The 22,762-nt window shown below is 45.7% G+C and overlaps 1 protein-coding gene across 2 annotated transcripts in view; it reads right to left on the reverse strand.

Moving 5' to 3' along the window:
* Positions 1–1,542: 1,542 nt before the first annotated feature.
* The window catches only part of SULF1 (sulfatase 1), a 151,486-nt gene continuing 130,266 nt past the window's right edge, over positions 1,543–22,762 (reverse strand). For both annotated transcript variants that reach the window (XM_037148941.2, XM_053661157.1), the window contains 10 exons: positions 21,650–21,902; positions 20,311–20,407; positions 19,659–19,753; positions 19,296–19,361; positions 18,181–18,353; positions 15,611–15,753; positions 15,394–15,517; positions 13,611–13,644; positions 12,308–12,373; positions 1,543–3,807 (listed from right to left, as the gene is read on the reverse strand). In XM_037148941.2, the coding sequence (XP_037004836.2) occupies positions 3,777–3,807; positions 12,308–12,373; positions 13,611–13,644; positions 15,394–15,517; positions 15,611–15,753; positions 18,181–18,353; positions 19,296–19,361; positions 19,659–19,753; positions 20,311–20,407; positions 21,650–21,902 (1,082 nt within the window). In that variant the 3' untranslated portion in view covers positions 1,543–3,776. The remainder of the gene's footprint in view (positions 3,808–12,307; positions 12,374–13,610; positions 13,645–15,393; positions 15,518–15,610; positions 15,754–18,180; positions 18,354–19,295; positions 19,362–19,658; positions 19,754–20,310; positions 20,408–21,649; positions 21,903–22,762) is intronic.

Genomic DNA, 22,762 nt, shown 5'->3' on the forward strand with positions numbered 1-22,762 from the left:
TGCTAAATCTCTTCCTCTTATAAATCTGCAGGGAATGGGTGGATGCAAAGTCACCTCAGTCCTTCTGAGCACCAGCCTCCTCACAGATCAGATCGAGGCCAGTTGACTGGCCAGTTTCTAAGAGCCCGTCAAGATCTGAAATAATCACCCTTTACACATAGTAGGTACACCAGAGTTATTGAATTGAACTAAAATGGAATTTTTTCCAGGACAGCAGCATTTGGCTTGGTCCCACTTTACAGGAAAGGAGCAGGAGGAAGGCACAGGTGTGTGCCCTAGGACAGCATTGTCATCTCGGATGCTTCTTGATAAAACTGTGCAGTTTTGGATTGGATTGTGTCCCCTCTGAATTCATATATTGAAGTGCTAATCCCCAATGTGACTGCATCTGGAGATGGCTTTTAAGGAGGTAATTCAGGTGAAATGAGGTCATAAGTGTGGGCCCTAACCTTATACAACTGGTGTCCAAGAGGGAGGGCGAGAGAGAGACAGAGAGAGAGAGAGAGTGCAGGTGTCTGCATGACCAGTAAAAAGGCCATGTGAGGACAAAGTGAGAAGACAGCCACCTACAAGCCAAGGAGAGAGGACTCAGGGGGACCCACAGCTGCAGACAGGTCTTGGCGTCCAGCCTCTAGGACAGTGAGAAAGTAAATTTCTGTTGTTTAAGGCATGCAGTCCGTGGTGTTCTGTTACGGCAGCCCCAGCAACCTAATACAGACAGTTTCCTCAACTATCCGAGGACTCAACTGGCAGATCCCAAAGTCCTCCACTTTTGTTTCTGTTATTACTGGCATTTCTGATTTCTGAGATTGTTAGCTCTACCTGAGTACAGGAAGCACCCCAGGAGATCTAGAGCAGAAGGCAGAGCATGAAATTTGTCGATCAGAAAACTTGAGGTCTTGGAGAGTGGTTTTGTCTCCACTGAAGTTTATGGTCCCCAAGAATCCAAACTGCCTTTGGTGGGTCTGTCCCCGTGTTTTTTAAAAAACTTCATTCGCACTGCCCAGGTCTGGAATATATAATTTGTGGGTTCAGTGACAAATGAAAATGCGGGGCTCCTTTTTAAAAAACAATGAAGCATTTCAAGATGGCGACACTGGAGAGGTAAACTAAGCATTGGCCCTGTGTAGCTGCCCAGGCCGAATGCCCCAAAGCCACCCCCAGTGCAGCCTCTCACCGCCTCCTGACAGCAACAAGACAAACCCGTGTTGTAATCCCTGATATGAGAATGTTCTATAACTGGGAGTCCCCAGCCTCCAGGCTGCGGATCGGTATTGGTCTGTGGCCTGGTAGGAACCGGGCCATGAGCAAAGCTCACCTGAGCCCCACCTCCTGTCCGGGCCCCGCTCTGACCCCCACCCCGACCACTGGTCCCTGGTGCCAAAAAGATTGGGGACCACTGTTCTGTAACATACCGACTTTGACTCCATCTTACTCATATGGCTAATATTTAATCTCATAAATTGAGATCAGGACTCGATTTTACTTGCAAGGCATGGGGGTGTCACAAAAACCTGGTGAAGTTCATTTCTCTGAAACAGGTAAAGTTTAAACACCTTTTATTTCAAGAAATAATGCTTCTAGACTTTCCTGAAGCCAGAATTGTTCTATAAAAGTATCACAGAATATTACACAAGATTAAAAAAACACAGTATGCTTCCTAATAACTTGAAGCCTTTTTACAAAGCACATCATTCGTGACCATAAATATGTTTCTTCTGCCATTCAGCCAATGACACGCACATCTGATAAGGAGCTAGTTAATTTTAACATATGTACAGAGTCTCTAATAAAGACTTAAAGTTATCAAAGATTCAACTATAACATATTAAATTTTCTTTAAAAGAGTTTACCTTAAACACTTAAAGGAAACATAATTTACCTATGTGTTTGTATTACCTAAAAAAAAAAAATCACTGTTAAGCTATTACTGAGAAGTTGATTAGGATACTGATAGCTTTCAATGAGGTAATCCTTTTGCTGGTATTTAAAAAATCTGATACGGAAAAAGAGTATTTTCAAGAACGCAATGGGAAAAGCAGTTTTGAATGACGCCTTTAGAAATCAGAACTTGGTCTCAGAAGTAATCACACAACACCTACGGTGTGTTTGAATCGTGACACATTCAGGACTGTGTTTTACTGGAAAAGTATTTTATGTAAATTCAAAATGAAATATATTTTCTTAACCCTTTAGCTTATTGGCCAGGTCAAGGAAACAAAATGAAGATGGAAAAATAAGTCTTTAGTCCTTTTATCCTGTTATGAAAATAATAAAAATTTAGCAATCGTAAGCATACAATGAACACTTTGAGGCTAGGCACAGAGAGAGCAGGCAATCTTTGTTTGGCCTATTTGTTTTTCCTGCCAGCATCATTAGCCATGCCTTTCTGCTAATCAAGTTTAGCAAGTCGAGAGAAAACATGCAATAGTTTCTGGCAAAAGAGTATGTTAAACAATATGGGACCCATACTGTGTGCTGTCCTCGGGGGTCTATTTTCCTTTGTCACACTGAGAACAAGCAGCGAGACTGTGAGAAGCCTGTAAGAAAATAAGACTAATCAAAGAGACATGGCATTTCGATCTCAAAGTGCAAAATCAGTGACCTAGAAAGTGATGGCATCAAAAAACTCCAGTGGTTAAAATGAATCCAAACCACACAACATAGGCAGTAGAAAGTGTGTTGGAAGATTCACGGAGGAGGTCCGGTTTTGGGAATCAGGAAGGCACAATTCTAGCCATCTTGTTAGGATAGCATGTATAGATGCATGTCCCTACAACTTTCCAAAGATAATACTGTTTTAGTATCCCCTAAACCAACAAAAATCCACACGTCACCCTGCTCCCTACTCTCGACACATAGTGAATTACAACACTGGTCTCTGTGCGTTTGCTGACATGCGCACTGACTTCTACTGCACGTAGGTGCCTAGGGTAGCTTGGAATGTTGGCTGTCATGATTGCCTTTATTAGTTTACTAACGAAAAGTTAAAAACAATACTGTGTTTAGGTAAGGTAACAATTTCATGTAATCAGTCCCCCTTCTATGACTTTTCTCCACCTTGTTCGACATGCTCTCCATACTACTGGAGTTGATGGGCTTCTCCAAGGTGGACACTCTGACCATCTGAGGAGTGGCATCCACGTCAGAGTGCACAGGAAGATACACTGATCTTCGAAACATCTTCTCCTTGGCCACCATCCCAGGGAGGTCCTTTCTGGCGCCTGGTGATGGGCTGCAGGCTGGGGCTGGGCTTGAACACCAGCTTGGGCATGTCACTACCACTGAGGTCAGGTTCAAGATGATTCAACTCTTCACACTCCATCCATTTGGCAGTTTCATGATTTCTCCAGTGTTCAGAATTCAAAGACAACTTCTGGAATGTCATTATTTCATTCAAGTTTACTTTCCGGACTGAATGTTGGTCGGTTCAGATGCAGGGTTTGAAAGTTGGTTGGCAAGGTCCAACGAGGGGCTTCCCCAGCCATACAAGACTTGGGTCTTCATCCGACTCAGTGGGGGCCATCTCTACCGGCACAGAGAGCTCAGTAGATACACCCAGGAACCCATCACTTTGAGCAGTTTTAGTCTTACTTGTTTTATTTTGCTCGTGGTAACCATTCAGCAGTGCAAATACTCTAGCTATGTCTTCCAAGTAATTAGGCCAGTCAACCAGACTAAGTCTATAGTTCTGTCTGTACTCACAGACGCTTCCATTCATGCTGCATAAACGCTCCAGGCCTTGCCAGCTGCTGCCTGCAGTGGGACTGGGAAGGCTAACCTTCCCACCCATCCCATAACTGTCCTCTGTGAAGAGACATGAAGGCAGATCGTTAGTGGGGAAAAGATTTCCTATTGCTGGACTAGCAACTTGCATTGTTTTCACAAAGCAAATCAATTTCAAGTATACCTCTAAAAAGCATCTCCCCCTAGTAATCTGTTACCAAGGAGTGGTCTTAGGTTCCAAAAGTGATTGAACAATAACAGAAACATGGAGAGATGATCAACCGAGTGGAAACGGCTGTGACTGGGCACCGTCAGCGGGCTTCTTTTACTCCTGGCTCTGGTCAAGCCAACTCTGTTGCCACAAAATTCTGTGAGTGAGCTCTGAGTCTGGGGCCCTCGTGTGTCAGTGTGGGAATACTGGTGTGACAATGCCTTTACTCTTGTGGGGTTAGCTGGTGAATGATGGAGCTGAAAGTACTATAGTGTGACAGGCAGTGCTTAGTATGATATCTTTATTTTATAGTCCCTGGTACTCAGAACAAAAACAAACTTGAATGCAGTTAAAGTCTTCAAATCGACTGCTTGACTCTGTTTCGTTGTTGTTGTTGTTTGCCCTAAGAGTTCTACGTCCTGGCTAGATCAGTCTTTCAGTGGTTCTCACACTGGGCAAAGCCTGCCCCCACTTTCCCTGAGATCTTTCTACAACATGGAGATGACCACAGATCTGCAGAAAACATCTTTTCTCTAGTTGTGTCCAAGTGTAGCTCTAAAGAGGCGGCCTGCATTAATGCAGTGAACAACCCGGCAGCAATATGGATTGGCAGGAAGGATAAGTAAAACTATACAAAACCCCCAATCTCAGTTTAACTAGAAGACAGAAAATTACAGAAGCTTCAAATCACTTGTAACTAAGAGGAAAAAAAAATCCCAGCAGAGTTGTACGTCACACGTTGGGCACAACCCTGGAAAATGGTGTGGACGAGAGCAGAGGGAAGTGAGGGTGGAGTTAAAACTGATCTGAAACTATCGCTGGAAGGCACATCAGCCTGAGATATAAAGTACTGTGGAGTCCTGGAGAATCACAGAGGGGCCCCCAGGGAAAGGACTTCAGTGAGTGTGAACTGAGGAGGCGTCTGGCAGGCGCTGCTTCGGGGAGAAAAGAATTCAAAGGAAGAGAGACACACCCTTTGCAACCCTGGGGGATAAGGAAAAAGAAAAGAAAAGAAGGGAAATTTCAGATTTGCAAGAAAAATAGAAAAACAAAAAATTGGAGGGCACGCAATCTTTCCTACTCCCACTCCCAAATAACAATTAAATTAAAACGTAGAAAGTACACATGGCTACACTGACAGGAAAAGATCTTAAATTAGGAATCTTGCAAATATGTCCAATCCATGAAATTAATAAAAGAAGCCTAAATCTACATAAGTTATAAAATAAAATAATAAGAAAAAAATCCATTTTATGGAAATGCCCCTGTAAAAGTAAACAATAATGTGAAAAAAGCCACAACGCAACACTGCAAAGTAAATGAAATCAAGCACATGAGGACGTGAAAACCACCTTATTTTACTTTTCTAAAGTGAATTTCATTTTATTTTACTTATGTTTACAGAGAGGGAAAGCGAGAGAGAAAGAGAGGGAGAGAAACACATGTAAGAGACATCAGTCGGTTGCCTCCAGCAACCCAGGACCTGGCCTGCAACCCAGCCATGTGCCCTGACCAGGAATCCAACCAGCAACCTTTTGGTTTGCTGGACAATACCCTGTCCACCGAGCCACACCAGTCATGGCGCGAAAACCACTTTAAATCAGAAATTAAAGTATGAGCCAAGGATCTTATATTCAGCCAAGCTCTCTTTCAGTACCAAGGCTATAGAAAAAGTTTTAAGATTGTAAGAATGCAGGGAATATGTATATATCAGCTCTTCTAGAACAGTCTTTTAAAGGATCAGTTTCATTCAATCAAAAAAATCACTGGGGAAACTTCGGCAAAAGAATCAGTGGTGAGCATTTGATGTACGGGGCAGGCGAAAGTGGGTTTAGAGTTGTTCACATGGAAAATAATACAATCATAAATAAGTAATAACGTAAGAGTAAACTCTGGTTCTCGTTCTCACAACTATAACTCTACTTTTGCTCCCCCGTGTTATTGATCAGATCTAGGAGTAAAACAAAGGCGGGGGAGATAAAAATATATTTACATATTTTAGATGGCAACGTGGAAATAATGAAACTAGAAATGAGAGGAAAAAATAGAAAAGCTGAAAGAGAAGCAGCTCATTGAGAGTATAGTTGAGTAATAGCTGGGAGTCAAAGAACGCCATTCAAACCCGACCGAAGGGATAACAAAGGATTAAATAAAAAACAGGGACTAAGGACATTAAATAGGTATAAGTTCAAAAGCAACCAATATGACAAAAATACAAACCCTACTAAGCTTCAAAGGGGAAGAAAAGGGCAACCAGCTTTATGAAGAAGCTACCTGTGGACGATACAATGAGAAATACACAGAAATGTAATAATAGGAGATACTCAATCCAACACAGGTCAGATGGACTAAAAATAAATAAGAATATATAACAAAATCAGGTACAGGTTTTAATGATGAAGGAAAGCCCTATTACAATAGTAACCAAGAAGACCAAGTATTAATGAGTAAACTTAGGCAGAACCATGCCACACAGATAAGAAAATACTCGAATAACCTCCTGAAAGACCTGGAAGTGTACTTGAGCAAGAGGAAGGTAGCCTTTGTGTTTTGATATTAGTACCATAAAGTTACTCAGTCTTCTTGGCGATCCTTTAAAGAACCATATAGAAAAATGGGCAGAAGGCACGACCAGATAATCTCAAGAAAATAAGTAAAATGGCCTTTAAATTTTCAAAAACATGTTCAACTTCACTTATAAGATGAATGCAAATAAAACCACACTGAAATATCCTTTCCTTCTCATTTGATTAGAAAAAAATTTGAAAGTTTGACAGCTGTTGAGAGCAGACACATGCACCAATGATGGGAATGCAAAACCGCACAACCCGATGGGGGGGGTGTGCGGCAATGTTTATTACAACCATTACCTGTTGGCTCACTTATCCCACGACCAAGAATTTTCTCTGAAGGATCCTCAACAGTATGCAGTATACATGCACAAGACTTCATTGTAGCACCATCCGTAACTGCAAACTATAATAACTGAAATGCCCACCAACAAAAGAGGTTGAATCCACTACAGCACACCCACACAGTGGAGTACTATGAAGCAATGAAAACAGAATGGGACAATCGCTCTGAGGATATATTTTCAAGTGAAAATCATGTTTAAATTCATTGTTTTACTTTCAGAGAGAGGGGAAGGGAGGGAGGAGAGGGGGAGATAAACATTGATGTGAGGAACAGGATCTGTTGCCTCTCGTACGCACCCCGACTGGGACTGAACCTGCAACGCAGATGTGTGCCCTGACGGGGAATTGATTCAGTGACCTTTTGTCTTTTGAGATGACACTCAACCAAGTGAGCCACACTAGTCAGGCCTGAAAGTCATATTTTAAGTGAAAACGAAACTGAATGCAAAATAGTATATATAGTATGCTGCCTTTTGTGTAGAAAGGTAATAAAAATAAAATATGCACATCTGGGTATTACTACACCGACAAACACAGGAAGGTGAGGAGGACACGGAGGAGACCGGGGGTCTCCAGCACACGGGTGAGAAGGGGGTGTGGGAAACAGTAACATTTCTCTGCGGAGGCTTTTTGAAATTTTGGCTTTTGGAACTATGCTAATGCACCGCCTACTGAAAAACAAGATTAAATTAACAACGATGAGAAAAACATGGAGCCTAAAATGGAATACAAACAAATAAACCAAGGGTGCGGAGGATGGCGTGGAATGAGCCCAAGTAACTCTGAACACTGACAGGAAGTGTGCAAAAGTATATCGGCTTCTGTTTAGCAGGACTGTCTCTGCAGCAGCATGTTTTACTGAAACTGCCTTCGGTGCTCCTTAGAACAAATGAGTGAATGCACTGAGGCCAACGGGACTACACCTCCCACTGCTGGAAAGGACAGTTGTAATACTGCCACTAGGAGGACCAGGTGAACCTCACGTTGAGTTAGAGCTGCAGGTGTCAGTTTAAGGACATTATTTGAAAATATGTCTAATAGCTGTATTCACACCTCTGTATCCACAGGAATGGCTGTTGATACACATGTCTGTCCTGCTTTCTGCCGGTCTGCACAAAATAATGCCCTTTTCTTGGACCATCCTGCAGTTCTTGACTGAGGAAGGGAAGGTGTGAGTACATTTCTTTGGAAAAGTGAATTTTGGAAATCAATGTAGCTGATCTCCAGTCATAGGTAAGTCTTATCCAACCCCAGGCAGAAAGGTTCTGAAACAACTAAGCAAAAATTCAAAAATCCACCTGGGTTTCAGGATGAGCCACGTTTCTTGCTGGATGACTTTTTAAAAAAATATTTTATTTGTTTTTAGAGAGGGGAAGGGAAGGAGAAAGAGGGGGAGAGAAACATCATTGTGAGAGAGAGTCACCTATTGGTTGCAGCTCATATGTATCCTGACTGGGGACTGAACCCGCAGCCTGGGCATGCGCCCTGACCGGGAATCGAACTGGTGACCTTTCACTTTGTGGGATGACGCCCATCCAACTGAGCTGTACCAGTCAGGGAAACATGTTTTAGACTGAAGTGGAATTTTATATGGGTCTTAAATTTTTAACGAAACATCGGTCATACAATAACTTAAATTCTGGGCTTGTGCAAATCACTTTTCAGGTTAGCTCATGTAATTCTTATATATTATTATGCATATGTATTATTACGTGTGTGTACTATTATCATCTTTTTATAGATGATAAAATTAAGTCATAAAAAGGTTAAATAAATTGTCCAAGAGAAACAGTCCGGTGTAGAGACTGAAAGCACATGCTAGAACCAGGGCCCTGGTCTGACTACCCATCCCACCGTGTATCGGGTACATAACCTTGGGAAGTTTACTTAGTCTCCTTCTGACTCACCTTTCTCATCTGTAAAATGGGGAGAAGCCTAGTGCCGACCTCACAAAGTTGTTGTGATGATTAAATGACTTAGGAGAGTGCCAGAACGCAGCGGGTTACACAGCACTCTTAGCACAGGGTCCCCAAACCAGGGGGCAATGGAGCCGGAACATGTGCCCAACCTGACCCACAAAACCGTTCTCACAACTACTTGTGCGACCTCATCCGAATAACCCCAATGCTCTCCTGTTTTTTCTCCTCATTTAATACTCTTGAATATCTCCCTATTGGTTTCAGGATAAAGACCAAATCCTCTGGTACGACTCCTCGCTAGGAGACCAAACTGTCCCGTCTGCCCGGGGTGATCCTCGTTTATGCCTGTTGTGCCGGCATCCTGATCAGTGTAGCATTTGTCCAGAAGTTTTGGAATTTTAGGTTGGAAAAGAGTATTTAAATACAATTATTTTATAAATCTACTGACCAATTCACCGGACAGTAGATTTATAATCTATGTAAAGACGTATCAAATTTATATAACTTTAATAGTATAATACCCCCTCTGAGATCAAAAACATCCCTGTTTGGAAGATAAATTATATGCACCCCCTACAAACAACACTCATCATAAAATAGGCCGTTTACCTCTTCAGTTCATCACTCACTTCTCCCTTCCCTTGTACCCTCATTGAACTGATCACAATCCTCAACTGAATCATGCCTTTGCAAAAACTGTCCCTTTTAGGAGGATGGACTTCTAGTCTGTGCCGTCAGCATGCAGCATAAATGGCACCCCCTGGGGAAGCCCCCCTGATTTCTCAGGTTGGGTTGGGGGCTCTCACGTGGCTCCTGGCACCGTGTCTTCCTCCGTAAAAGCACTCTGCATTCTCCGTGGTAATTATAGGCTGAACTATGGCCTTGAAGGCAGTACCTTGCAGAGAGGTGGTCATTTGGATTCTTTCCTTTTTTCTTTAATAAATGGATGGAAAAGATTAATTTTTCCCCTCTCATTCCCCCCTCCTGTGTATTGAGGCCGTTCAAGGGTAAATTTCATTCTATCGTTTGGGAAGGGTCTTCAAGTTCCAAAAATGCGACACTTCAGTCTCCTCTTCTGCGGCACAAGAAATAAAGCCTGTGGGTTTGAATCACTATTGCAAAAGTAAGGCCAAGTTATGAGCATTCTTTTAGAGCTCAGACGTGGAGCTTAGATCGACCCTCGTCCTGACTAGGGTGGCCACTGTGGTGCGAAGAAACACTGACCCCACCAGCTAGTGTGGCGTGTCTAGCAGAGCTCCGGCTGCATTAGTGTGCCTAGCTGTCCCTCCACGACATGCTTCTGTGCAGGGTGCAAAACACAGAACTGCACGCGGTGACCTTGGCTCTTTGATCCACATCTGAACAACTTGTACCTTAAGTCCCCTCGTCACTTTGGGACCTGCTCTCACTTCCTGTCCCTATAGCCCCAAACCCTGATCCTAACCCATCTCTTGGTCAAGCACCTTAAACAGGAAAGTCTAGCAGTGCTGGCAAGGCAGCCTGAAATAAAGGGAGTCCTGAGATGTGAACGAGAGGAGAAGCTGGGGAAGCTTCACTAGTGTGAACAGGGCAGGGGCACTGATCTGAGAGGCTCCAGCGGTTCAGTGGATTCGTGTGCAGAAACCTGGTTACCAATGAGTGATGATGGAGATGGTGGTGGTGCTGATGAATAATACCTCTTTCTGTGTTTCTTATGAAATATGGTAACATGCTTTGAAATGATAACATCACTTATCCCCTTTCACATACCGTCTCCTTCATTTAAATGTTGCACACCCCAGCGCACTTTACTAATAATGCCCATCGGTGTTAGGCCTTGACACATGCCAGACTCTGGTTTCTGCTTCCTACTAGCAAGGCCAGGGGTTGAGCCCAGGCTGGCTCCGGTGTCTATACTCTAACCACAGGACTATACAGCTTCTAACACAAAGCTGCGTCACCCGCACGCATCTGCAAGGCACGGACTGTGGCTACACGGGAGATGAATCAAAGAGGCAAAACAAGTGGACAGGAGCACGGTTGCTGAGGTGGAGCAGGATGTGGGCTGCTGGCCTGAAGGGTGCGTCACAGAGGGATCAGGAAGCAGCCCTGCGGCATTAAGCTGCCCAGGCCTGACTATCTGCCCCCCAAGTCCGGCGGGACACACGCTGTGTCGGACAGCAGAGGGCAGCAGCAGCAGCTGTCATAGGCAATGGGCGAAACTGACACCCCAGCAACCTGTTGATCGTACACTATCTTGCAACACAGAAACTGTTGCTTTCAACTCAAGCCAGAAATGATTTCCTGAGTCCTGGGGGCCACTTTCTGGGCTGTGTCCTTACTCCGAGCTTGTCCTAACTACAAGATGACCGGTGTCCGGGAAAGTGTGTCGGCTGCCCCATACCATACACCATAGCAAAAAACACATACACAAAAAATCACGAAGATGAGTGGGAAACAGACCTGCTTTTTGAAGACCTTTTAAATAAACCTAAGGATTAGTTTTTCAAAATCCACACAACCGAAGGCAGCGTGAAAACTCTTCCTTAGTCCATCTTGTAAGAGATACATTTTGTAAACTACATTTGAATGTTCAAATTTCAAATTCTTCATGCTAGCATGTTATCATTTTTCTCAAAGGCATTTGTAATGAAGTGTCATGATTAAAAATGCATCTTAATTAGTTTTCTAGAAAAATCAGAATCGTAAAGAACCAAGGCGTCTGAAGCCCCATAGAGGGTCGTCCCTGCAGGGCTGCGTGTCAGGAACCCCCGCCGGGACACGGCCGTTTTCCCAGCAGCTCCACGCACACAGTGGCCGGTGCTGCGCCGCTGCCTGGGCGCCAGCAGGATACAGGGAGCTGGGCAGGCCACATCACACACTGCATCTGAGCCCCCAGGTGTGACAGGCAAACGCACTCGGTAATCCTGTCCCGTGATCTCCTGCCTGCAACATGGACTGTGATGGAAAGACAGCTTGCCTCACCAGTGACGGAATGGCGGATGATGACAATGCCAGTCATTTTGGGTTAGAGAGCATCCTTAGATCTGTGCTTTGGTAAGAAACTTAGGAGAAAAAAAAAGCAGCAGGTATTTGCCTGCACACACATTTTCAACGGCCATGTGAGCAGAGAAGAGACGCCATCGACAGCTCAGGTTATCAAAGCTGCACCAGGCGACCTTGGAATGACCGATTTGGCCTGTGTAGAGGTGGCAGCAGGGACCAGGGAAGGAGAGAGTACCAGCTGCTTGCATTTAATTTCGAATGGAGAGCAACAACTAAGCGTTTTTCATCTCAAAGGTGTCCAGGGATGACTTGGGGGAGAAAAATGCTGGCTAGGCTCTGACCAGACGGTTCTAAATAATCCCTTTACCTCCCTCAGGACACATGTGAAAAAGGCCACCCTGAAAATCCCTTAGCTGTAAAATCTGAGTCCATAATAAAATAATCGTAGAGTCAGTATTTAGTGTTAGGTCCATTTAAAATGTCACACTTAGGAAGTGTCTGAAGTTTCCCCAGGGAAACTGCACTGGTGTGTAGTGGGGGGGATGTATTACCTTGTCAGCCCGTATCCTGGGTGCGACCAACTTAAGAGTGGGTTCTTCTGCTCTGTCCCTCGTGGGCTACGGGAGACACAGGGTTGCGGTGGGGCAGAGTGACGAGAGGAAAGGAGTCGAGAGAGAAGAGAAAAAGAAGAGACATAAAAATGTTACCGCGGAACCTCAACAGTCCAGCTCTCCTCATTTCATTTGTTATTATCATCCCACCACCTTTCCTACTGTTTTGCGCCAGGCCTCACCATGGAGTGGTCTTCTAACAGGAGGGACCTGAGACCCCACAGCTCCGGAGGCTGGACGGGGGCTGTGGGCCCACATGTGGCCCTGACACACCAGCATTTTTTGGTTTCTGAGATGATATCAGTATGGATGGCACCAGTTCAGTCCACGTGCCTTTGATGGGAAGTTTTTCTTCTAGGTGGATTCATTAATGAGATGCTGACATATCGTACCTCAGTTTCCCCACAATTGGGGTGGTCACTCTAGCCCCACATGGCATATTTCTGACAAACACGCCCGAGGTCTATGAAAATGGGCAAACAAAAGCTGGGTGACCAAGTGACTTGGCCACCAGGCCTCTGGGAGCGCCCTCCAGAGCACCAGGAGGTAAGAAGGATGGGAGTGGCGGTTGGAGGGAGATACCTGGGCTGGGCCTTTCCATCAAATTTTGTGGGTCAGGCAGCATCGTCTCCACGTGAGGCCGAGACCTTCCTGCATGTGCCACTCCTGGCACCACGTCCCCAACCCCAGCACCGTCTCTCTAATCACAAACCCGCCCTGCAGAGCCGTCCGAATCGTATCGACTGCTGCTTTTCACCAGCAAGGTTAACTAGGAATTGTTAACCAAGAAGTTCTTCTATTCCCTCCAACTTCAGCTTAAGAATGCCCTTAAAATTCCCCTCACTCTTTTTTTTGCTTTTGACATTATATTTCATAAAAATTCTCACTGGTTTCCATGAAGCCTCTGCAGCAAATCAACACAAGGAACCACAAGGAGCACAACAGTCCCACCCTCTCCCCCGAGCTCCCACAGGTCATTCTGTTTCCCCCCTTCACTCACTCCATACTTAAAAGCATCGTTCAGCAAGCGAACAGGCACGGGGGTGAGCAAACGCTCTGAGACATGAGCTGATTTTAAAACAAAACAACGCATTTGCAGCCATCGACGTGGGGTGGTGGTGAGTGCTGTTAGGACAAGCACATGCTCTATGCAGTGCGGTCAGAAGCAGGAGTTAGTCGAAATGGCTGCAGCAAGCAATTAGTGGGAAAGAAGCTGCCAGAGAGAATAAAAAAGTGTGGATACCTGTGTAGGTCATAGCTTCCTCCATCTTTATTTCCTGATATAGGAAAATACAAGAGTAATTTATGTTAGCGTTAGGACTCATAAAATCACTCACTACGCAGTGTTCCACGCACATCTAAAGTCCTAGAAAGAAACATATTGGGTTAAATGCAGACAGTGCTGAAGTCCAACAGAGCTTTTCTATTAGACAGGTTCAAAATGAGGATTGAAAGCTATAAATACAAATGTTTAAGATAAAACACATATAACAGTTTTCACACGAAAAATGAGTGGGATTGAGAGAGGAGAGAGGCCATGGAAAAACAGTCAGGCAGTGCTTCCAGAAGTCTGTTTGAGTCTCAGTAAAAGTGACACTTCAGTTATTTGTAGACACAGCACTTGGAAAGAAAGGCCAACGATCACCCCCGTCAGGGACTGTCCAGAAAGCGGGGAGGACCATGTGAAGGCCCGCAGCGGTAAGTGGCCCCACCTGTGAGTCACTCGCCGTGCAACCGCTCGGTCAAGTTTCACTGAGGAGAGTGGCTGTGTCATCGCCAGTACGAGTGCTCTGTTCTTTGGGGGAGAAATGTCTTGGTGTAATATTTCCAGTGCCTCAAACAGTTGGTTTAGTTTCCAGGCCTTTGTGGGCTTTTTCTTTTCCTTTTTTTTTTGCAAGAATTGAGGAAAAGGTCAACAGATAAGCAGATAATCTGAAAAGATTTGAGCAAAGTGGGGTCAGTGACCAGACGACCCAGTTTGCAAGCCAGGACCGGACCCTCCCGGCTGGCCGCTCATTTCGCTAGGGTGTGAACTGAGAAGTGCTGACAGATGGCTGAGACGGGGCCCCTCTCACAGGACTTATGATTTCTTATGGGGCTGTCGCAGCTCAAACGCCTTCAGGATCTTATGACGGTGGCAATGACAGGTGGCGAGGTTGGCACTTTCAGGGCACCCCCAACCTCTATCTCTGAGTGGGGCCCACAGAGGCGCAGGTAGTGAAGGACATAGAGGACTCAGCCGCACAGCAAAGATTCCTGCAAACGGGCAGCTCGGCCTGTAGGCCCAGCTCAGCACGCTGTTGGTCGTACGCTGTGCTGATGCCACGGCCCTGGCCAGAGTCAGCTCTTTCCCCTTCCTTCTATGGATAGCTGGCATTTACATTTCTGTAAGAATTATGAGAAAATGAGTATTCTCATCAACCGAGGGACAGACAATGCATCCCAGTGAGCCGGAGGAGAAATAAGTTAGTTTAAGTCTGTAGACCACGGTGGGGACATCTGCCTGATTCCACGGAAGTTCTCTCGTACTGTTAGATCCAAGTCGATGAATGGCTCAGATAGCTCTAGTTTCGGGTGGAAAACGCCACCAAAGAAATCAAGTCACTGTGTCATGGGCAGAGGTCCAACGGGGGAGCCCCAAGCTGTCATAAGCAAAAATAGGGTACTCTTACAAAACAGGATCTCCTGGTTTACACAAAGTATATCTATGACTGTTGACAGCAATAACAAATGAATCCCTAGTGCTTTAATCTCATCTTCCGGTGGACGCTTCAGTCTGAAATTGGGGCTTATTAATAGGAGAGATTGGAACAAAAAGCTCACCCAGTCTTTTGGTGTGTTTAACTTTTCACTAATGCACCCAGCGCTAAATTTAGAGAAGAAATCGTGTTTGGAATCTCCTGGAGAGCTTCCCCTGTGAGCGTCCCAAACGGTTTGCATTTGTGCACATAGACATCACAAAGGCAGGAAACCTCACAACACCAAGGATTTTCCAGGTAACACAGGAAGAAAATGAGTTTCCTTACCCACTTCCAGGCCCTTAGGTCTTGGGTTGCACTGCTTATACCCTTGGCAGCTTCTGAGTTCCATCAGCTGTACGTGTAACTGGTTCAAAATGCCCCGTTCAACCGTGTGCACCGTATTCGTGAGCTGTGGACAAAGAGCCAGGACGGCACGTTGAGGCCCATGTTCCTGTTATTCTACCTCCAATAACCTTCACAGAGTGAAAACATAGCGACTCACCTGATAAGGATCTGTATTCATATCAAAATACTCCAAAAAGCCCGTGGCGAACTCACAGAAGAGAAAATTATGTGTCTCGTTAACTGTACGCAAACACCAGTAGGTGTTGTTGTTGGAACTGGTGCAGGCACAGAACGACCCCACTGTTGGTAAAAAAAGAGAACAAGACAAAAAGAATGAGCAGTGGGGGTGGACTAGCTATTCCCACGTCGCCTTATCTTTCCGCTTTAAGATTCACATTTTCTTTCTTGAAGGTACTCTGTGGGTAGATGTTAAAAATAACTATATTCCCTCCCTCTCTATATAGATTTGCTATGAGAAATGAGTTGATTTGACCTTGGACTAGGTGGTTTGCCTATTTGTTTATTTGTTTGTTCCTTCACCTAATATTTACTGAGCAACTCCTGTGTGTTGGGGGTACAGCATCTCCCAGAATTGGTCTGGTCTCTTATCTTGAGAAAAATTACATGTAGGAGTGGAAACAAATGTTAAGCAAAAACAAAAGCAAAATACTAAAAACAACCCCCGAAACGGCACAATTATGAATGTGGTTAAGTTCTATGGAGAAAAAAAACCGGCTGACAGAGTGTCTAAAAGGGTCTTCACATCGTCTGAGACACAGGGAAGGTCTCTGTGAGAAGCGATGTTACAGTGGACTCAGGGTGAGCGTGGTCTGGGTCAGGCGGAGGGGTTCGGGTGGGTGTAGGGTCAAGGCCTTTCAGGGCAGGGAGCAGTGTGTGCAAAGTCCCTGAGCTTGGGATGCTTGTGGCAGAGAGAAGTCAAGCAGCTGATGAGGGTGGGCCTGGGGGGAAATGGGCCAGAGTACCATGGGCACATTAAGGATTTCATTAGACATGTTAAAGATTTTTTTATCCTAAGGAAAGCAGAACGTCATTAAACAATAACGCTACATTTTCTGAGCGGAATGGATTGGCAATAGCAAGAGAGGAGTCTGGGGACACACAGGATGCTCTGCAGAGGCTGAGGTCAGAAGTGGTGGCGTCTTGGGCAGCATGGTCTCCACTCAGAGGGGGAGACGCTGACAGAGTCGGAGGCACCTCCTGTGCAAGTTACGAGCCAACTATAGCTTCATATTTCCCAAATGCTTCATCTTCGAAGGGGCTTGCCAGCGCTGACACAGGAAGTTTTGTTGCTTCCCCAGGACCCCTGCCTTTGCTATTCCGTCTGCCTGGGCCGCTGACCCTCCCACCCACGACCCCCTTTCACATGGGCTGCTTCTCTGGACCCTCAGGTATCAGCTTAAGCTCACCTCTTCAGGAAGGCCCATTGTCTCCGCCTTCTCAAAGATCACTGTTTCCTTATAGCATCAGCATGCCTTGTCATTGTCTTATTTCACTTTTCACTTTATGACACCTCCCCTCCCACTGGACCATAAGTGTCACGAGGGCAGAGAACGAGGTACATCTTGTTCATTGCTGTGTCTGCAGGGCTCAGCCCACGGCCTGGCTGAGAAAGGAGCCCTGGCCATTGGAATGACCCCCAGAGATCCCCATATCCTGCTTTAGGGATGCATGTTAAAGTTACATGCTATGCCTTGAAGAGTTTGCTCAGCCTTCGTGTGACTGTAGACTTAAATGCAAACATGGACACTAAAATAAGAAGTATTGCTGCAGAAAAAAAAATCCTCACATTAGGCCCTAGATCCCTCCAAGAACAGTCTGGGATTCCTGGATGTCTCTGAACCCCAGTCTGAGAAACCCTAACCGGAGTGGAGTTTCAGCTACTCCTCGGAGGATGACCTTTCCATCGGGTAAAATGCTATGGAATTGAGGGTGTTACTTGTCTGTGCCCTGGACCACTAAAGCAAATAGAAGCATTAATTTCAAAAGTGCACAACTGTGATTATTGTTTCCTTAGCAATTTCACTTAAACCAGACATTTTGTGGACTCCCTAATGGTATTCTGCAAGCAGAGGGCTGGGTGCTGAAGGGGCTCAGGCTCAGTAGGAAATGGTTCCTGCATCTAAGGAACTTTTACTTCCTTTTATTATCCTTAGAGCAGGGGTGTCAAACTTGTTTTCACAGGGGGCCACGTCAGCCTCACAGTGGCCTTCAAAGGGCTGAATGTAATTTCACCTCCTTAACAGTTAAGGAGCAGTTACATGTATCCAGTCCTAAAATTATATTTGGCCCTTTGAAGGCAACTGCAAAGCTGATGTGGCCCCCGGTGAAAATGAGTTTGACACCCCTGACTTAAGAGTGTACACCTGAAATAGAGCACAGGCGACATATATCTGGGGCCAATCTGTTCACCCAATTATTTAGTTGTTTAGGTATAGAGTAGTCTTCCTGGGCGGGAACTCTGTGAGGGGCTGGGTGGTATGTACAATATCAGGAGAAAAACTCAGGGACAGTTTTGTATTTTCAAACAAAATTGAAAAAAACATTCTAATGAAAAAAGTCATTCCTGGCAAAACGATTCTAGTTGCCGGTACAGAAAACAACAGGATGCCTAGACGATTCTAGAGTGCTGGCTGCAGGAGACTGAATTCCTCGTCTGAGTCACTGTGACATGAAGCACTGTGGCGTGTAGGACACCAAGGGACTCACGGCTCCAGAAGGGGGCGGTCTGCCAGTGGTTGTTGTCGTGCGTGAAGCAGGTCAGGCCGGGGAGGCTGCACTCCTCCCCCTTCCTCTGGCGTTTTTTCTCCTTCCTCTCCTTCTTCCTCCTGCGGTTCTCCTTGTAAAGCTGCAGTTTGCTGTCCACTTCTTGGGCGGCTTCCCTATTCGCACAGAAGGGATTTTTTGAATGACCAGAAAGCACCTTCTCAGTTAAACAGAGGAGTATTGTTACGAACTGGGCGCAAATATCCACACACATGATAAGAGACACACAATTAATAGATGACCTTTGTTTTCCACAGAGGCCCTCAAATATCATCAGTAACAGTGGGGACAAACTCACTGTGACAGCTCTCTTAGAACTCTACTGAGCCTTAACAGCATCAACATTTCGTTCCGTACGTAACACGTAAACATCGATGCCAATAAACGTCAAGGTGAACCAGCAGGTTCTGCCAGCTACCTCTCTGGATCAACGGCTTAACTGCCTGGTGGCTCAGCACCTGTCAGCCAGGACCTCAGCAGCTGGATTCGATGGCTTGCGTTTCAAAGTTTCCAAAATTCTTTGACAAATTGGGCAATATAGGCTTGGGGAGAATTGTCTTTTTAAAAAAAATTATTTTGTTTTTGCCAAAAGGGATCCCATTTTGTTGAGACTCAAGTACTAAATCCCTTTCCCTTGCAAAGTTTACTGTTATTTAAAAACCACGTATATTTCCTCCAACTTTCAGAATTCACCACGATGCCTGGCTGCTCTATAGGACACGTGGGCCTCGCAGGAGACGCCCTCTCCCAGTCACCGTGCACAGAGAGCCAAGCTGTGCACGGAGTAAAACCCAGTGACCAAGCATCCGCCAGCGAGAGCACACACAGAGTCGGAGGACTGCTCACGGCTCCCCCAGAGGAGCCCTTGGCGTTGCCATGCTCCCTGGGCAAGGTGTGGGCTTGCTCTCAAGGCCTGGGGCTCTGTGCTTTCCCAGCGGCACCCACATTTTCCCGAGCAGGCTCCCTGACCACACAGGAGTCCCCGCGGCCTTTCAGGGTTGCCTAGCACCCAGTCCTTTACTTCCAGCAACTGTGGGACACGGGGTTGCAATACTCACTTGAATGGGTGGAGATGGCTCTTCAATTTCTCTTGTTTTTTTGCACCTTTCTCTTTATTGTAATAGCTACAGGAAGAAGATGAAAAAGTGAGTCTTCCTAATCATGCATTTGTTAAAGAGTTTATTCTCAGTTACTTTATTGTAACTATCTGAGCTTAATGGGACTTACAATTTTAATTTTTTCCCTGTCTGTGTAGGTTTATGACATGTTGACCTAAATAATTTAGGTCATTACAAACATATAATAATACATTCATTTTATTAATCTTTCTACTGGTAAAAGAGAGAAGCAGGCCCAGTGCTGACCCACGGAGCCCGTGCAAAGCCCGAGTGTGGAGTGCGGCCCGGCTGCGCCCAGCTCACCTCTGTTTACTGCAGACACACTCCCCGGGCTTCCTCCGCTTCAGGTGCCCTCGCACTTCTCTTAAATTCTTAATTTTATCTTGCAAAGCTTCGATCTGGAAAACATGCACTTCGACAATAACATTTCTAAGGATTTTCTGGGCTAAGAACCTTTCTTTTTACCTCATTTTCTGTGTTCCATGATGACAGCCCTTCCTCGGAGATAATAATTAACGTGGAAACAAACCGAGCATAGAATATATCTCCCTCTGTATCCCAGCTGACGTCTTATCATGAGCACTGACAGGTGCCTCCTTTACAACTGAGTTATTTTCTCACAGAGACTTCAGAAGGTCACTGAGAAGCATCCCCCTCCCGCCTCCATGACGTCCGAGGCCCCGTGCTCTTCGGGATCTGGACAGGTGAGGTGCTTCTGCATCTCACGTCCATTCCCAACTACACCATCTCTCTGGGGCCCCCTTCTTCTCTCACACTCTATTTTGTTTTCGGTCAGGACTATCACCGTGTCACTGAAGAATGAGAAATACCTTGCTGTTCTATTTTTCATATAACTACGCAAAGGTGACGGGTACACACAACATGTACCACCAGTAGGACAGGCGAGCCCGGCTTGCATTGGGAATATTCCTTCCGGTCGCACGGCCACGCTCACCTCTTTGTCGATGTACGCCTTGTGGTCCTTCCACGCTCTGGCCGACTGATACAGTTCTCTCTCACAATGGATTGTATCGTTTGGAAGAATAAAGCACCTATAAAAACAAGCAAGAAACATTAGAGATAGGTCTATGATCTAAGATTTAAAACAGTATTAGAAATGGCAAAGGGAACTTAATCGTCCTCTAAATGCTTGGTTTGGATACAAGCTATGGTTTGGAGCTGAGCCAAAGGCCAGGGTAAGTGGGAATGTCTCCCGGCTACTGGTGGGCAGAGCATGCTGTCAGAGAGTGGTCACCGCTCAGGTCACCTTTCGAGACACCTCTCAGTGTTCATGTTCCCATGAAAAGGTAAAACCCCAGAACTCCAGCTTTGAAAGCCCCATCAAGTATTGTAGGGGGAAAAATGAGTTTTTCATAGTTATAATGGAAATGACTTGTTTGACAAAGTGCAGCTAGAATCGCGAGTTGCTCATCCCACTTATTTCTTTATAAAAGCCTGCCTGGAGCACCCCGTTATGTCTGAAGTGAAGAGGCAGGCCAAGCAATAGAAAGATGGTGGGAGGTGAGGTTGATCGATAACATCAGAGAAACAAATACTGGTCCAAATCTTTGAACAGTGACAGGCACCTGGAGACCAGCCCCAGGGATAAATGTCTGATGTGGCTCATGGTATCCTGCCTGCCCAAAGTGATGAAATGAAAGACAAAACAAGATTTTTCTAATGTAGCCAGAAAGAAATCACTTCTCTGTCAAGAGAGTCCATCGATTTTAGACCATGAAAGCTGCGGGGAACCATCCCCCTCCCATCTCCGTGACGTCCGAGGCCCCATGCTTTTCAGGATCTGGACAGGTGAGGTGCTTCTGCATCTCACGTCCATTCCAAGCCTATGCCGTCTCTCTGGGGCCTTGTCCAGGACCCATGGTCTTCCCTTGATCTCTGTGTAATTTCCGAGGCTGTGACTGCACCTGCTCTGAGCCACAGTGACCACGCACCATGAAGAACCCCTAACCAGTGGGGCGAATGGTTTCCCTCTCTTTTCTAGATGCCCCAAAGGTGACTCCTTAATGGCAGAGCTCCATGCCTGCTAAGGAAGAGGTGCCAGAATCACTCTGGCTAAATTCCCAGCTGATCAGCCTTAATGTGAAATTGCACCTAAAGCACACGCCCAAATCTATGACTGTTTGGGCTCCTTACTGTGCCTTTAACCCTGCTGTTATGTTGGCCAGCCCTCGGACATCACATTGTTGAGTGACATTTTATACGGGGACCAAGTAGTGGTGCTACACGGGGACGGCTTTGAACTCCACCCTCGTGAACACATAAACCGTTCCTACTTGTGGGTCACTCGGACGGTGGTGGGCAGGCCCACAGCATTGCCACTGTTGGCCAGCGCAGCATCCCCAGGGCCACCGCTGGCAGCTTGGCGACCCCCTGGCCCCTGGTGGCCTTCATCATGACGCTTGGCAATGTTTCTTGGCTGCAACACTTGCAGTTCTTCCTCTTCCAGATTTATGTCATATACTTCGCCTTCAAATTCAACTGACAAGGAACGCGTCTGCCGAGTGTGGACGAACCTGGGCTTGTACTCTGGAAACAAGGGAAGATATGTTAATACGGTGTCCAGATGTGCTTGAAGGGGGAAGAAAAGGATCACCTGGCCTGATAAGCACTTTGAAAAGCGGCACACGGTACACAGTGGGGCATTGCAGTGGCATGAGCAGCTCATTGGAGTTACCTCTGGGAGGGATGGAATCCAGTCCTGGCTTTGCCACTTGGAGACAGGGTCATGGCTTCGGGCCCCCCTCCCTCCCTCCAGTGGTGGGGCAGACCTGGGTGATCACTGCCATCCTCTCCACCGATGGGAGGCTGTGAACTACAGTGAATTTCCTACATGAACTGCTAAGGCAGTTTGAATAAAATTATAGCCCTCATTATCATTATTAATAATGGTGACTATCGCTTTTTGACCTTTGCTATTCATCTCACACTTATCTCTAATCTATAATCTTGAAAAACAAGTATTATTATGATAAATCTTTAAAACATCAGATTACCCAAATAGGCTAATGATTTTGGTTTTATTCTTGTTTTATGGATGAGAAGACTGAAGTGCCTTGAACGTTACTTCCATTTTGCAAGGTTACGGAGATAAATTCAGATTTTAAGTAATTCAGAGTCTGAAAACTAAAGAGCCTTCTTATTACTTTGGGAGGCTTTTTCAAAAAGGCAGATGCTCTAGACACCTGCTATTTCACAAATAATAGAGGATCACTCTAAGAAATGTTCAATTTGGTGAATGCTTCCATCAGCCAACTACTCTTAACACCTGGCAGATGGAGGCTCATTCCAGGGGGAGGCCAGCTTGTCTTCCGGTCACTATACACCACTGTCAAGGCTCACAGTGCGCTGGGTCGGAGCTTAACGTGCAAACACGGGTCCCTGCTGAC

This window comes from Artibeus jamaicensis, unplaced genomic scaffold (genome assembly GCF_021234435.1).
Source record: "Artibeus jamaicensis isolate MK-2021 breed Jamaican fruit bat unplaced genomic scaffold, CSHL_Jam_final scaffold_916, whole genome shotgun sequence".
In the NCBI taxonomy this organism is placed as follows: Eukaryota; Metazoa; Chordata; class Mammalia; order Chiroptera; family Phyllostomidae; genus Artibeus; species Artibeus jamaicensis.